The sequence below is a fragment of the Tachysurus vachellii genome, chromosome 15 (genome assembly GCF_030014155.1).
Source record: "Tachysurus vachellii isolate PV-2020 chromosome 15, HZAU_Pvac_v1, whole genome shotgun sequence".
NCBI lineage: Eukaryota > Metazoa > Chordata > Actinopteri > Siluriformes > Bagridae > Tachysurus > Tachysurus vachellii.
In genome coordinates this window covers 13,018,204-13,034,648 of record NC_083474.1, presented here as the reverse complement: position 1 = coordinate 13,034,648, position 16,445 = coordinate 13,018,204, and the positions used below count along the sequence as shown (strand labels likewise).

General features: G+C 35.4%; 2 protein-coding genes across 3 annotated transcripts; both read right to left on the bottom strand.

Annotated features, from left to right (window-relative positions):
• Nucleotides 1-872: 872 nt before the first annotated feature.
• Nucleotides 873-3,898, bottom strand: LOC132858116 (P2Y purinoceptor 14). Its single transcript, XM_060888331.1, has 2 exons — nucleotides 3,412-3,898; nucleotides 873-2,286 (listed from the first exon to the last, which is right to left on the bottom strand). Exon 2 carries the CDS (start codon nucleotides 2,282-2,284, stop codon nucleotides 1,241-1,243), a length of 1,044 nt encoding a protein of 347 aa, XP_060744314.1. The 5' UTR covers nucleotides 2,285-2,286; nucleotides 3,412-3,898; the 3' UTR covers nucleotides 873-1,240.
• Nucleotides 3,899-8,897: 4,999 nt separating this feature from the next.
• On the bottom strand, nucleotides 8,898-12,192 carry LOC132858117 (transmembrane 4 L6 family member 5). Of its 2 annotated transcripts, none has more exons than XM_060888332.1 (6): nucleotides 12,104-12,192; nucleotides 11,211-11,405; nucleotides 10,830-10,898; nucleotides 10,395-10,549; nucleotides 9,816-10,002; nucleotides 8,898-9,364 (listed from the first exon to the last, which is right to left on the bottom strand). In XM_060888332.1, exons 2-6 carry the CDS (start codon nucleotides 11,385-11,387, stop codon nucleotides 9,350-9,352), a joined length of 603 nt encoding a protein of 200 aa, XP_060744315.1. In that variant the 5' UTR covers nucleotides 11,388-11,405; nucleotides 12,104-12,192; the 3' UTR covers nucleotides 8,898-9,349. The 2 variants fall into 2 exon arrangements, with proteins under 2 accessions (XP_060744315.1, XP_060744317.1); XM_060888334.1 differs by having other exon boundaries at nucleotides 12,110-12,168.
• Between the last annotated feature and the right edge of the window lie 4,253 nt (nucleotides 12,193-16,445).

Here is a 16,445-nt window from a genome sequence, read left to right as displayed (position 1 = left end):
ATTTACCTTAGCCAATCCACCTACTGGCACCTACTACTCTTTTCTTTGTTGCGTTCAGAGAAAAGCTTCCACTCCTTGAATGCAAATACAGAGAGAATGAGGAGAAGCTTCTTTCTGCAGGCCATTTGGAGTTTAAACCAGGAAACACCCAGGATCTGGATCTAGTACTGGACATCTACCCTACACTGTTTTTTCTGCACACCTTTTTTGCACTATGACACTTTAACTCTGTGCTGTCACTTTAACTCTGGACTTGCACAGCACAGTACCACTTTATACACCTTATACACACCATACTGCTCATGGACACTTTAAGGACAATAATTAAAACCATACGCATTTATTATATTTATGTATATGTATATACATTATTTTTCACTATATTTTCATATTTTAATATTATATATATATTTTTTTATATAGTTTATACTTTTTTATTTATCTATCTCATTTTGGTTATATTTTTTATCCTTAATTGCATTCCTTATGTTTGAATACCGGACAGATGCAAAAAGCATTTCACTGCATGTTGTACTCCGTATGTATGTGTATGTGACAAATAAAATTTGATTTGATTGATTTGATTGAGGTTTTTATGAGGTGCTAGGAATATACAGTAGCACAGAAGATAGTCCACACAAATAGTAACTTGAGCACAGGATCCACCCTGAAATCAATGTGGCACTGAGAGTGAATATCACTACCTTGACATTCAACAGCCCTCAGTACATGAATGATTGCATGGGTGGTTAGTCTGAAGCTTTATGAAGAATGAAAACTTACCCAAATTATGTAATTATGTTATTCATATGTATTTATTGAATTGTTTAAAACATAAATATTGTGTTTGTGAATATACATGTAAAAAAATAGTAAAAAAAAAGTTTCATTCAATACACATTTCTTTCTACAGCAGAATTATATTTATCATTTAAACACACATTTTGGGTTACAAAATTGTACAGATGTCCCAGCTTTTATGAGTTTTACAGTATTGAGTCTGATAATGCTCATGAGAGTAAAAAAAAAACATTTTTGGGTAATTGTTGTGACCTTTTAGTGATGAAATTATTTGGTTTTGGCTTCTCCTTTTGGACACCATAGCTTTGCAAAATGAGACAGAAACTGGAACACACAACACTGTTCATGTGCCCATTTTGTTTTTGGTTTGTGATTGACCCACTGCAACCACTTGGGGATCTCACAACCTTCAGATCTTGTTTCTGTTTCCATTTCTTCTCTACAAATTGCTGGTGCTTACTCTGTGGGTAACAGATGGTATCCCATTAATAGTCTCTGAAGTTGACAGCTTTTGCAGAAACAACTCTCGAAATGCTTTGCACATAAGGAAGTACACCAGAGGGTCTAGACACACATTAAATGAGGCCATAAACAATGTGACCTCTTTTGCCTGGAAGAGCTGGAATTGGGTTTGAGCGCTAAGACTGGTGTTGAAACTCTGGCTCATAGTGTATGGTACTCTGCAAACATGATATGGCACAAAGCAGAAAAAAAACACTGCCAGCAAGCTGAAAATACTTTGATTAGACTTCTGTTTTGCTTTGCTCCTTCCCTTCTTTACTCTTTGGTAAGAGCGGTACACCTGGCAGGATATGGAAAAGTAGCAGAAAGTCATGAGTACAAGTGTCACCCAGAAGATACCCACAGCACAATGGGCAGAGACTTTATGCCATTGTCGTCCGAGCTCACTCTTTAGGTCCATGCAGGAGCTGCCCTCTACAGCAGGCTTGTTAGTCAGCAGTGTGTTGGGAAGCATGCAGAGTAGCATCAGTGCCCAGGACAGAAGCACCAGACATCTGGCCACAATTACCTGCTGCAGGAAAGAGGAGACCCATAAAGAGCAAGGCCAAGCTGAGCATGAGGACGCATGCACAATCTTGATATAGCGCTCCAGGCTGATGAGGCTCATGAAGATGATGCCGGTATACATGCCTATATAAAAGAACACAGCTGTGTAGCGGCAGACCACCAGTTCCAGGTAAGATCCACCCAAGCCTCGGTCTTTGACCACACGCCAAGGGAAGGAGAAAAGCATGAGAAGATCAGCCACCAGGATGTTTTTCAAGTACACCACCAGGCCTGAGGTGCTGGGTACTCGGAAGAAGATCCATGCTGCAAAGCCATTCAAAATCAGTCCAATGGCACAGATCAGAGCATAGAGCACTGGGAGCACCTCATGTGTAAATACACTGCTGGAGTTTGTGTCGTTTCTACCTGGAAGCCCCACACTGCTCGGGGGCAGAGTGTAATTGCTGTAGTTCATACCTGAAAAATACCACAAGACTTATACCATTCACCTTTCACTCTTATTTTTTATTTTTTGCAGTAGCAACCACATATACAGCACATTTTCTTTTTATCATTTTGGTAAAAAAGTTAAGTCATTAAAGCTTTTCCTGTAAACACTTTTGCACTGAACATTCATGACTCATGACACATTGCACTGAACACTGATGACAATGAGAGTTTTGCTTCGTGTTTCTCCATGTCTCACAACCTTTTTAATATTTAAGTCTTATAATACTACTTTACCAAGAGAAATTACAGTATGCAGTGACAAAGAAACACATGTACTCCATAACACTGTACTGTGAATGAAAAAATCTTCAAGGACAAAGTTTTAAAAGGCTTTCTGTGTGTAATAGAAAGGATTATGTTTGTAGTCACAGCATAGTCTTAGCTTAGCTTTTGTTTGTTTACTTGTGTTTACATATTACTACTTAACCCATTTAATGTGGAATTTTGTTATTAAGCTCCCTTAAGAAGGAAGCTGCTGACAGATGAGGAAACATAAACATAAGAGATATGTTAAAAATCATTTGGACAGGATTTAGTCAATGTTTATGTTGTTACAGGAACACTGAATTTTGGAAATTTTGTCAGAAATGTCAAATCTTTTAGTATAATAAATATGGCTTATGGGTATAAATAGTATGGCTTCAAGCAATAAACTTCACATTCAGCCTCTGAATGTTATCACTGCCAGATCATGCAAAATTCAAATGGCGATAAGCCATTCATAAATGCAAATGAATTACATTCAAACAGAGTTGCCTGACCATTGTATTTTCAATAGCTTTGTATGTAAACTAATCCATATCCAAAGGAACATAACTATATTATACAAACATACTTTAAACAGTTAAAAAATAGAATTAATATTCTTTATTTGATTTAGAATTTATAAGCACTACAATATAGGTTGGGGCTCTAATTTAATACTTTGATAACAAAAGTTAGTCTGTGATTTTAAGAATAAAGCAAGGTGTTATTTTGTATCATTGCCTCAATCAATTATTGCCCCCTCCCTATTCACACACTGTTGTCACCATACAAAACAAACAATCAAATTATTTGGATATTCCAAATGATAATAAAAATTATACCAACCTTGAGAGCTGTAAACAAGCAAGCATACAAACACCTAGTAAGATTCAGTGGAAAGAGTATGAGGCAGGAAGTAATCGATGGCAGATAATGTCTTTGGCCCAATGTGGGTGGACTCTGCTTATAAACAGCACCAGTGAGTACAATAACGCTTTCACAAATGAAAAACATACAGGAATAGTCTTCGGAGCTTGCTGTTTTACTTCTATATCCTCTTCTGTAATCCCTGTTGTGAGCTCTTCAGCCTAAAGAAAACACAAACATTCTCCAGTCGTTTCCAGCTGCCTGCTCCATCTTTGCTCAATTTGGAAACATTTCCCACAAACTTTACTGTCTGTCTCTCTTTTATCAGAGATGTTCCCTGCAGTGCTCAGTGGGATTTTGTGGTGGCTAACGTTCATTAGGGGCTAAAGAAGAATGAAAAGTCCTGTCATTTCTGTCATTCTGTTTCCTTCCTGTAAGTTCTGAACATTTAAAGACACCTGAAGCCACGTACACCAGTCTGTATGGCTACTAGTATTATTAACTCTTTGTTGATACAGTAAATGCAAGCTGTGATTCAAAATCGCTATGTCATCAAAGGCTGGTTAGAACTTCCTCAGAACGGATTTGTCAGGAGTCAGGAGACCATTTTGGTTATAGCTGAAGTTGCAAATATTGCTGTTGTTGATTTTTAGACCGAGATTACTAAAAAGAAATGAATGTATAATGCAGCACATCATCAGAGGAAAGTGTCCAGTGAAACAGTACACAGCTGTTCAGAGTGTTATCCAAAACAATTTGCTTTTTTGGAAACTGTGTATTAGTTGCAGTTTAGAAAAGGTCTATGCTGATTGCTGATTACATATAAAATGAGCTTTGAAAGTCTATTTATAACAGAAGGAATAAAACCATCTAGTAGATGCAGGCAGTTGTCCAATCTCACATACAAACTCACAGTAATCAATATATCAAAATAACCAACAGTACTGTTAGTATTCTGGATATAAAAAAGTATTTACTGGTAATCTTGTTTATGACTTGCAACACTTTGCAGCTATGATGCAATTGTGGTATAAATGTCATGGACAACTTTGCTGACTAGATCTGTTTGATAACACCGGATGGAACTGAAAACACTGCATTTTCAAATAAAGATTGTGGTAAATGTTATGTTGCTATGATACAATGATCACTATAGATGGCACAATGGAACAATATTGGTGCCTTACAGCTTTAGGGAGCTCAAGAGGATTAATTAAGTGCTAATACACCTGTTGGACACGAACACATTGCTTGCAGCCTGGGTTTCTTACTATTATTAAACTCTCTCCATATTCCAGACAGACTAAGGGTTGTCCTTGCTAGAATTTCTGTCCTGCATTCGAACAATGTGAGTGTTGGCAAACTGATGAAGAATTAAAGTAATGAATGAAGCATTTTGATGTCATTGATGACAGTCTAGTTTTGTGAACTTTTTGTTGCTGTCTCAACAGTAGAACATTTTTATATCCAGGGTTCAACACACTTCTACCTCCTCATGTGATCCTCTTACAAATATGTTAGTATTCACTCCTTTTAGTGTTCTTGGCTACATTCCATCTAAATTCAAAAAAATATGTAGACAAACTCTGTCTGTTTTCCCATGACTGTAATGACCTCAAGTACTTCCTGTTTCTGAATCTCCAAATTATTATGTATTAAGTAAAATATAGTAATGGTGATCTTTTATTGCCTATACACATAGACAAAGGTTAAATAGACATACTTTAAAATGCCATCTCTCCTTTTATCTAAATATACATACATGACATATAATTGCACTGAGCAGGTGAGGTTTAAAAGTCACTTTAAGGATTCAAAATTTCAAACTTTTCAGTAATTAGTCTTGAGGCCTGGCCAGTCTAGCTTGACACTACAGCAACCAACATGGAAAGACATTCACTGGAAATATGTCAAGACTTGTGGCTTGAAGAACAAGTGTCATTTCAGTTCAAGACATTATTTCTCATCATTACAAATGGCCCTTCTCATGCTCTAAATACACATATGTGAATGCTATAAATATGTGATCAGTAACCTTTTTGCTTATTCTTAATTGAAAGATTAACAGACCTAAAAGCATTTTAATGCAAATATGAAAGATACACTCATTGGCCACTTCACTAGGAACAAACGTGAACCTCTGCTCATTCATGCAGTTATGTTGCAGATAAGAAGTTTCAGTTAGGGGAATTTCCGTGCACAACAGTCTTTAGAGAGACAAAAAAAAGCAAAAAAACATCCAGTCAGAGGCAGTTCTGCAGGTGGGAATGCTTTGTTGATGAGAGAGGTCAGAGGAAAATGGCTAGTTGGTTTGAGCTGTAAAGTAAAGTCAACTGTAAACATTTAATCTGGGAAAGTGTGTCTGAACCCTAAACACTGTCAGGAAGGCTATTTCAAAGTTTGGGAGCTAAATACAAAAACGCTACTGCCTTCAGTAGATTTTGATATTCTGGGACCAACCAGAGGTCCTGAGTTTTGTAATCTCAGAGAGCGTGGGAGCTAAACCATTTAGAACCTTGTATGTAAGTAGGAGCAGTTTGTAATCAATTCTAAACTGAACAGGTAGCCAGTGTAGAGATAATAAAATTGGGCTTACAGTATATGATCATATTTTCTTGTCCTGGTAAGAACTCTGGCAGCTGCAATTTGTACTGTAGCCTATTTATTGAAGATGCAGGTCAACCACCTAGTAATGCATTACAATAGTCCAGTCTGGAGGTCATAAATGCATCAGATTCAGATAGGATATTTCTTAGCTTGGCAATATTTCTAAGGTGGAAGAAGGCTGTTTATGTAATATTGGCGATATGACAAGTTGCTGTCAAATATAACACCCAGGTCTTTCACTGTCAAGCTAGTAGTAACAGTACATCCCTCTAAATAAAAGTTGAATTGTGAGAGCTTCTGTTTTTTGGACCGATAAGTAGTATTTCTGTCCTATCAGAATTTAACAATAGAAAATTACAGGTCAATAGTCCCATGCCTTCTAATGAAGTTTCCCAAGGAAAGCATGTATACTGAGAAAAGCAGAGGTCCTTAAACCCCATGATTAACTGGCAATAAACTAGAGAATTCTCCATTTACATCTACAAATTGGTATCGATCAGACAGGTAGGATCTAAACCATCTTAATGCCTGTCCCTGAATACCTGTGTAATTTTGTAAGCGGTGTTGGAGAATGTTGTGATCTGTAGTGTCGAATGCAGCACTAAGATCAAGTAGAACTAATATTAACATGCAGTCTTGGTTTGAAGCTAAGAACAAGTAATTTGTAACTATAACAAGTGCAGGTTCTGTGCTATGATGGGGCCTGAAACCTGACTGAAAGCATAGGTGAACAGACGCAACCTTTTCTATATTTTATAGATGTCTATATTATAGACATAAACAAAAGGTTTGAAATAGGTCTGTAATTCGATAGTATGTTAGGATATAAATTATCTTTCTTAATGAAGGGCCTAACAATTGCCAACTTGTAGGATTTAGGGACGTGACCTAAAGATAACGAGGAGTTAATAATATTAAGAAGAGGCTCACCAGCTGTATATAACACTTCTTTCAGTAATTTAGTTGGAATGGGATCTAACAAACATGGTGTTGATTTAGCTGTATTAATAAGTTTATCTAGCTCTTCCTGTCCTATATTTGTAAAGCACTGTAGTTGTGAGTGTAGATGCTGTCATGGATTCAACATTCACTATTTTGTTCCTGATACTTTCAATTTTATCAGTGAAGAATCTCATAAAGAACTAACTACTAAACTTTAATCCTGTTAGCAATGAACAGGAATCAGTAAATTCAGGTTACTGATTGTAGACAATTTAAAATTATGTCTTCAGCTGTTCACCATGTTGTGTGTGTGTGTGTGTGTGTGTGTGTGTGTGTGTGTGTGTGTGTGTGTGTGTGTGTGTGTGTGTGTGTGTGTGTGTGTGCACAAACGCATACGTGCATGTGGGCGTTTTGCTTGTGTATGTGTGCGCACATGTCCTTGCACATGCGGGCCTTGTGGGGGATATTTGGCTGGCTGCTATTCTGGAGAATTGCTTTTTTTGCAGTTTTTATTTCATTGAAAAAATATTTACATTAAAATAATCCTTTAGATTATTGAGATTAAGTTTAGGATTATCACTAGGTGTAGCATAGAATGAAATAGCAGCATTTATAATGTAAATGGAAGATGCTTGCAGTTATACAGTACAAGTTGCAAATGTGTGTGTGTGTGTGTGTGTGTGTGTGTGCATGGTCAGGAAATACAGAGGACAGAGAGGAACTATATGACAAAGACATCCTAGGGGAAAACAAGAGTAAAACAAGCTCAAACAAAGCAGGATGTAAAGAAGACACATCAAACAGACTAAATTTATGAACTGCATCCTGACAATAAAGTCCTTAGGGATTCACCTTGTTCAAATAATCAACTTTCAAAAGCAATAGTGTGTCAACAACAGGGCTTTGGAGAGTTATATTAAGCTAGAGTGACTTGTTGGAGTCAGAAATATCAAATATTTATCAACTCCAAAGCATTAATGCTGTAACTACTGCATGATTAATATAAATTCTCCTGCTAAGTATCCAGCTCAAAGCCTAATAAATGGAGTTTGTAAGCCTGGCATGCACTACATAGTTATTCTTAGTTTTCTTGACTGTTTCTTCTGCTTCTTCTTCTTCTTCTTCTTCTTCTACTTTCAGCTTTTCCTGTTAGGGGTCACCACAGTGAATCATCTATTTCCACCTAACTCTGTCCTCAGCATCCTCTACGCTTACACCAATTAACTTCATGTGGGTGGACTTTAGTATATGTGTATGTTCTTTGTGTGTTCATTGAGTTTTGGTTATTATTCTTATTCATTTTTAAATTACTTGAAATGAAATGTCATGTACAAGATTCCATTTATTATTGTTTAAGTTATATGGCTTGACTTTGTCCTTAAAGTGTTTGCCTATAATCTCTAAATCTTTCTAAACATGTACTGTAAGGCACAATAAAAATTACAAAATAAAAATGCACAGTTTGCAGTGACTGCTTACATTTACATAACTTGTGCATACATTATGGCAAATCACAATACAATGCATTATAGGCAACACGTTTCATTATAGATTTCTTAATTTATTTCATTAATCTATTTACGTATTTAAATAATATATTGCTCAAGCATTTTATTCATTATCACAATGCCTTCTTAGAAATATGCACATATATTAAGCAGACATAATAAAAAAATAAGTGATTTTATTCTGTAAATATCTTTATTAATATTTTTGCACAAAACAATTATGGGTCAGTAAGTCATATTAAATACATTGAATAAATACATTTGCATAATATAATATCCAAATTAGTATATTGTGCATCTATATGATTACAAATATAAATAAAATAATATGATCATAAATAATTTAAAATCACAGCAAAATAGAAAAGTACATCATAATTAAATACTTGCAAGAATGCAAAGGTAAATAACAATTTTTTACTTACACATAGATTTCTATTTTCTGCTTTCTCCAACCTTGTACTGAGTAAAAGCAAAAATAGTGCAGCTACAGCGACCTCTAGGGTATTGTAACAGGAAAACAAGTTCAGCTCAAACCATTTCAGACTGGTAAAGCAATGAAAATGCAACTGTATTTTATCTACACTGAAGTGGAGATACTGAAGTACTGAAACACTTAAACTTATGCACTGAAAACAGAAAATTCCAAGATCAAAGATGTACATAAAAAATTTTGAGCTCTTCTCCGCTGGTGTTGTGCCCTGGGTTGCACCTTGAGAGCACCAGCTAAGAAAGTCTGCGTCTCTCTGCAAAGTGCTGCACGCAGGAACTATACACAATAATTGTGTAGGCTCTTCAGCCATTGAAAAGTAAAGGTGCATACAATCAGTTTCAGGGATTAAAACAGTCCTTTGGGTTCTTCAAGCATGAATAACCTAAGAAAAAAATGTTGTGAAAGTAATTATTTATGTTCTTATGTTATGTTTCTCCAGTCCTTTAACAAGTAATTCCTAAATTAACGATGTGTTGTGATCTGAATGCCTTGTAGTTTAATAGATGATCCATCAACAGCAACAGGCATTTATTTAGAATTTTAAACGGGTCGTTTCTTATATGTCTATTCCAGCGCTTCTCAAACCTTTTTGTTCCCCATTTGCGGAGAGTTATTATAATCCCAGCCTTTCTTCACAGCTATTGTATAACCGGCCAATAAGTACATGTGATGTGGTACAGTTCTGATGACAGTACAGCTGAGAGGGTAGTAGTGAGGGATGGCCTCATTTTAATGTTTCCTAACCTAATATTATAATTAGAGATACTTCTGATATTTTGTGTCCACCAGTTTTTTTGCTATTACATAACTCAGAATAACAAAATTGACTTTACCTTGTTCTTTCCAGGTCCAAATATCGCACCGTGTACAGCACTAAGGATCTGCACAACACAGAATATAGCCTGAAGTCCATTGACTGCCATGATGGTAGCGAACAGGACAATGTTCCACACTATAACATCATGAGGCTCCTCACAGGCAGAGGCCCATCTCTCTGGCTCATACAGATAACTTTTTGCACTATAAAATTCCCACAGAAACAGAAATGTAAGCACATACATAGCTCACATACCCATACCTACACCCATGCCCCAACCCCCACATAACACACCACACAAATGCTTTACCTACACAAAATACTGTTATGTCAAGTTAAGACAAGTCACATGTCTTGTCTAGTTGTGATTCATAACACTAAAAGAGGAAGTGCTAAAACGTCCATTTTAGTAAACCACCGGAAAAGAAAATTCCCCCATTGAGGTCCACTATGAACTCTTGCCTCTTGTTATAAAAATAACCTTCCCCTTTGCAATGCTGATGATATAAAATATGCAAAGTTTAAAAATAACCATTTCATCATCTCAGTGTAACGTCCAATATGTAAGACTACAAGGAGACATATGGAGACTTACTCCAGATTCATAAGTCTCAGGGGTCTGTCCCACTTAAGACCCTCAGTTCCGTTGTGCAGACACAATGGTCCTCTTGTCAGTCCCGTACTGTTGAACTGGAAACAGAGGCCGGCAAAAACCAAAGCCACAACTGCGTAGGCTACTCGGCACAGCATCTATAAAAAAAAAATAAATCAAACTACCATGTTAGCAATTTGTGTTGAAATGACACACAGTGAATTCTGCTTAGACAGTCAGCAGAACCTGTCAATATTTTCATTGATTTCTATACTGCAGTTTGTCATAGCACTCATTCATTGCCTGTAGATTTTACATTCTAGTCAAATGATTGACATGAAATTTAGTCCAGGAAATACTCAAATTATTATTATTATTATTATTATTATTATTATTATTATTATTATTATTATTATTATTATTATGCACTTAACTTACATTTGCTCTGAACTGACAGCATCCTTTTTTTGTATCATTTGATCCAAAGCCACGAATAGCCACAAGCGCCTGACAAAAATAAACACGCACACACACAACATAGACACATGCAGTCTGGTTTATAAAAGAGAGCTGACCAATCAGACAGACAGAACTAGCACATGACACATAGGACACATACTTAAACCACTAATCACACAGGTGAATGTCTGCACAGAATGTGATGCTATAAGATCAAGAATGGCTCAATCCTCTTAAACTGTGGATACAGAACTATTATTCCTATTCTGAATTTGCACCTACACAGAATCTTTCATAGCTGTAGTTAGACTTAAGAGTTCACGTTGTATTATTTTAAATACACAAATGTGCAGCACTTACTACAAATCCAGAAGCCCATATTCCTGTGCACCATGTTGCCTCTGGAGTAATATTATTTTCCAACAGGTATTTATAAGTGAATCCAGGGAAAAGCAGGAGCAGATTGGCCAGCGTGCTCACTACTGCCAGAAGAATCATGACCACAGGCAGATATTTTGAGCTGCAGATGGAACACATCTTTGCACTGCAATGAACCTGGATGCACATGAAAATACCATGAAACTTAATTACATACCAAAACTGCACAATTTTCATCCAAAACAAAGACTCACACAAATGGTCCATATTTTAAAAACATGTTCACTTGTATACGTATGTGCATATGTCTCAAACATGTCCATGACTTTGTGATTAGGCAGAAAGCCCTTTGTACAAGTTTCGTTGGGAGTGTTAGGTTTTAGATTTCATTGTTTCATGGATTATTATTGCCCTGAACAGTAAACAAGGGTTCAGGTCAGATTTGAGAGTTTGTGTGGAATACCCTCCAGATGAGTATACCCATGTTTTTTTACATCTAAAGATTTCATTCCAGTTCCACTGAAAGACAGCTCACCTGCCTCTACCTTAATAATCTAATCTATGTATGGAAAAACATAACTGTAAAATCTGTTAGATTACAGTGATTACGATAAGTTTGCACTTTGATTATCAGCATCAAGTCTAATTCATCACCTGAGGTAAAATTCAAGTGTTTTATAAACACTTTCAGCAAGGAAGCACTAAAACATCTTTTGCAGCACAACACCCAAACTCCCGAACCTGTAGCATGCATAACTGTCAACTAATTCATTTAGTGTGCTATAAGAGGATGAAACACTTAATAATGTAATGCCAAGACCACACAGGAAGGATTCAAAGTCAACTGAATGGATAAAAGAAAAGAAAGTCTTTACCTGTACCAGAGAAGTAGAAAGCTAGTTGTGTGTCACAGGGTGGAGAGAGCAAGCGTTGTGTTTGGTTAACAGGAGTGTGTGAGAAATCCAGAGAGAGAGGTGTCCTAAGTATATCAGGATGAGGAACCGTCAAGGGAGCACCGTCATTTACAGCTGATTTTTTCTTCCTCTTTGTCTGACACACAGACTCACGTTTGAGGAAATCTCTGAATTGTTGTTCTATACATATATGGTCAATAACTGATTTGTTTAGATTTTAGACATTAGAACTAGAATAATCTACACAGGTTATAGCATACGCATATGAATTTCATTTTCACACATTTTATTGGAACAATTGGAATTATAATACAATATATTATTGTATATTATAATTATATACATGTATTTTATATATATTAAAATGTTCAAATCCATATAAAACTTAAAAAAATCTCAAAAATCGTTACAGCTGGTCGGACAGTAATTTTAAAAATTTCAGTAATGGCAAAATAAACTCTAGCAAACAGAATTCTATAACTGTAACTAGCAAGTGCTCTCACTGTCTAGCTACAATAACACTGATACAACTATATACCATATCATCTCTTATAAAGGCAGCACAGACTTACTAAGAGAAAAGTCTTAAATAATTTCTTCTCAAACATTTGATGAAACATCATGAATTAATTAATATCAGCAATCCAGAGTCAAGGCAACAAGTTAAATCAGAGGTAAAGCTAACTACTGTTTGCAACACTACATCCTGCATCTAGATTTTATTGTATGGTTATTTTGGCTATTTTACATTGGTTAAAGTTGTATACATTTGATAAAAATTGACTGTATTAAAGATACAATATTAGAAGTAGTATAAATACTAGAGCCTCATAACTCCAACGTGCTCGGTTCCGTCCTGACTTTGGGTCTGTTTAGACTTTTGCATGTCGTCCCTTCATCCATGTGGGTTTCTAGGGGTTTCCAGTTCATTTCCACCTCCTAAAAACATGCCAGTAGGTGTAAATGCATGTGTCTCGTGCCCTGCATTGGCCTGGCATCTGATCCATGTAATTTTATTTCTGTCTCACAGTATTCCAAGTATTCAACATGACCTGACCAGGATTAAGTGATTACAGAAGATGAAAAAATGGATAAACATCTGTACAATTACAGCTGTGATTTTACAGTAATATTATGTTACCCATGTGTAGTCTTTCACTAACTATAGTATGCATTGCTACGTACTAATGGGATAAAATTGCAATGGGTTAATTTTGGTTATTATTAACCGATGCCAGTTGCTCATACACTCTCTTCTAATGAACAACATTTATTTTAGCAAACAATGTGTAAAGAAAATGTAAACATTTCATATGTCTTGGAAAAGACTGGCTTTATTGAACCAATAGGCAAAACCATAACAACCTTCATCCTAGATGAAATACAGTATCTTATAGTAAGGAGGATGAATATTATAGCACTTCCTATTAGAAGGCTAAACAGCTGAAATTAAAGGCATGCATTAACAATTATGTTAATGGCGACACAGTTTGGTAAGATTCAATTCCTTTATTTTGCAATAAATTATTACTATTAAATTTAAACTAACTCTCACATGGTGTATGATTGAGGCAAACCAACTCTTTTTACATGTATTTTTGTTTCTATCGATTAAAATAAATGAGTGAAATGATTCAAAAGAAAGGCAAAGGATAAAACAAATTTAGACAGATTTGTGATGATGATAATAAAAGTCATCTGGATACTGAATCATCAACATACTGAATCATTTTTTCAGGTTATGGCAAATAATGTGCACATTTATTAAACACATATGTGCTTCTTCCCAAAACTGTTGCTGCAAGGTTTAAAGCATACAATTATTAGAACAGCTTTGTAATGTTGGAGCATTAAAACTTCCCTTCACTGGAACTAAGAGGCTGTTGCAGTATGACACTGTGAAGAAGCTGTGTCCAAAATCTGGTGGAAAACTGGGGGTTATTATAAACACGAAGAAGTGAATAAACCTGGAATGATATGTTTAAAAATGTATCACATGCAGAGGTGATGCTCAATGTCTACAAACCTTTGGACTAAAGACCAATGGTTTTAGGTATCAATGAATCTTGCCATTTATATACTACCTATCCTTGTTCTTTTCATTGTTTATATTGATGGTTATGTTTGTTTTCTTTTGAGAAACTTCAAATGAAACAGTAAAAAATCTTGCTGATATCTTGCTGATATTCTAAAAACAAACTAATTAAGCCAAGATCCTCTCCTTCTATGCTTACTTGAAAACAATGACAGCTTTGTTATCGTGGTATCTTGCTGGTGATATAGATTTGTTTGTGTGCCTTAATGCAACAGCATCATGACTGTGGTTTTGCTCATTAAGCCCACAGTGGACACGAGATCCTGTGACATTTGGTGGTTAGGAGTGCAACTCACTACCGTGTGTCTGTGACTCAATCACTGGATGTGGCAAGAAGAAATATTACAAAACCTTTTTGTAAACTTCTATATTGTTAACATATTTGTAACCTTTATATCAGCAATATTTATTATTGTATAACAATGATTTTATAAAATATATATATTATCAATTCTATATATCGGTATATACCAGACTATTAAGCGCACCTGAATATAAGCCGCACACACTGAATTTTAAAAAAATTATCATTTTGAACATAAATAAGCCGCACATGTCTATAAGCCGCAGGTGCCTACAGGTACATTGAAACAAATTAACTTTACACAGGCTTTAAAGAAACACAGCTTGTTACAAAAATAAATAGGCTTTAACGAAACTCGGCTTGTAACAAAAAAATTAAAAATTATCAGTAAACAGTAGCCTACCAAGAAAGTCATTGGTCACAATCTTCCTCCTCCTGTGCACTGAAACCACTGAAGTCATCTCCTTCGGTGTCGGAGTTAAAGGTAGGGTCTCCGATGTTTAAGAAATTTTTCAGGAAACTGAGTAGTGATAATAAACCGTGATAATATAGGATCAGCTTTCCAGGGCTGGAGAGAATTGAAGGAGCGGGAAGTTGGCCACATATTCACAGATTCGAATTTCCCGAGTCAATAATTCTGAGCGTTTAGCTCAGAGTTATTGACTAAACTATTTTATATTTTAGCCATATATTATACGAAAAATACGGTAGTACGTTATCGATTGTGATAGTATGAAGTAGTTTTCTGAGAGGAAAAGTTTAATTAATATTTATGAGTTTCCAGTGTCTGAAGTTTTTGTTCATGTGAGTTTCCTCATACTTTTAAATCATGACAAGCTGAGAGAAATTTAACTACAATGTAAGTGATAAGGTATTATTTCCTACACAGACAGACATTTCTAATACAGAAAGAAACACTAACTAGCAGTTAGATCTGACTACTTCTGACCAGGACAATTCTAGGAACATTAACGTCAAATAATATTCTTACTTCATGGAAGTCCAATTAACTTGTACTTGGCTTGACATCACTTTTGTTAACTTGTTTTTTATTGGTTAAACCATTTCTTAAAATTTCTTGGAGATGTTTTTAACTGGTTAGAACAGACGGATATTACGTCTAAACAAAAAGGAATTCATGAAGTACTATTTTTGGGTATTAGTTACACAATTTTTGTACATTTTTTGGTATTACCGCAATACTATGTTCTTGCTTTTGGGAATGGACTTAAGAAATACATTATTCTGAATGACTAATCATGTTTCTCATGTTTTTGCCCTGTTAGAGTTACAGCACAGAATAAAAAAAGATGTTCTATATAATCAGCTGTACTCTGTGTTATGTTAACCAGCTGGAATATTTATATATTATTATATATATTACAATAAATATTTGCCAATAGTTCCAACCCAAAATCCTTCCCACTTTAGCTGTGTCTGAATAGGATCTTTTTTTTTTTCTACTTTAAGAACGTCTTTTAAATATATATATATATATATATATATATATATATATATATATATATATATATATATATATAAAGATTAAAAAAAAAGATAAAAAAAAATAAAAACATATTGATCGATCAAACTCACAAAGCCCCCATGAAGAGAGAGAAAACCATCACTCTCTGATGTATTGTTCAGTCATCTGAACAATCCCCATTCTCACCTACTTGTTCCCTTAACAAGGCTATCCAGGAACTGGAGGATCATCGACCCTGGAAGATACAAATTTGTGGATTCCTGCCAACTTGAATAAAACATTTTAATCAAGAAAAGAAAGAAATCCAGAAGATTTTTCCATCAAGTTTAAAATCTCAGTGGCACCAAGATGATTAATTCATGTCCCATTTCACAGAAGTCTTATGTGAAATTCAAACAGGGCCGTGGTAGCTCAGGGG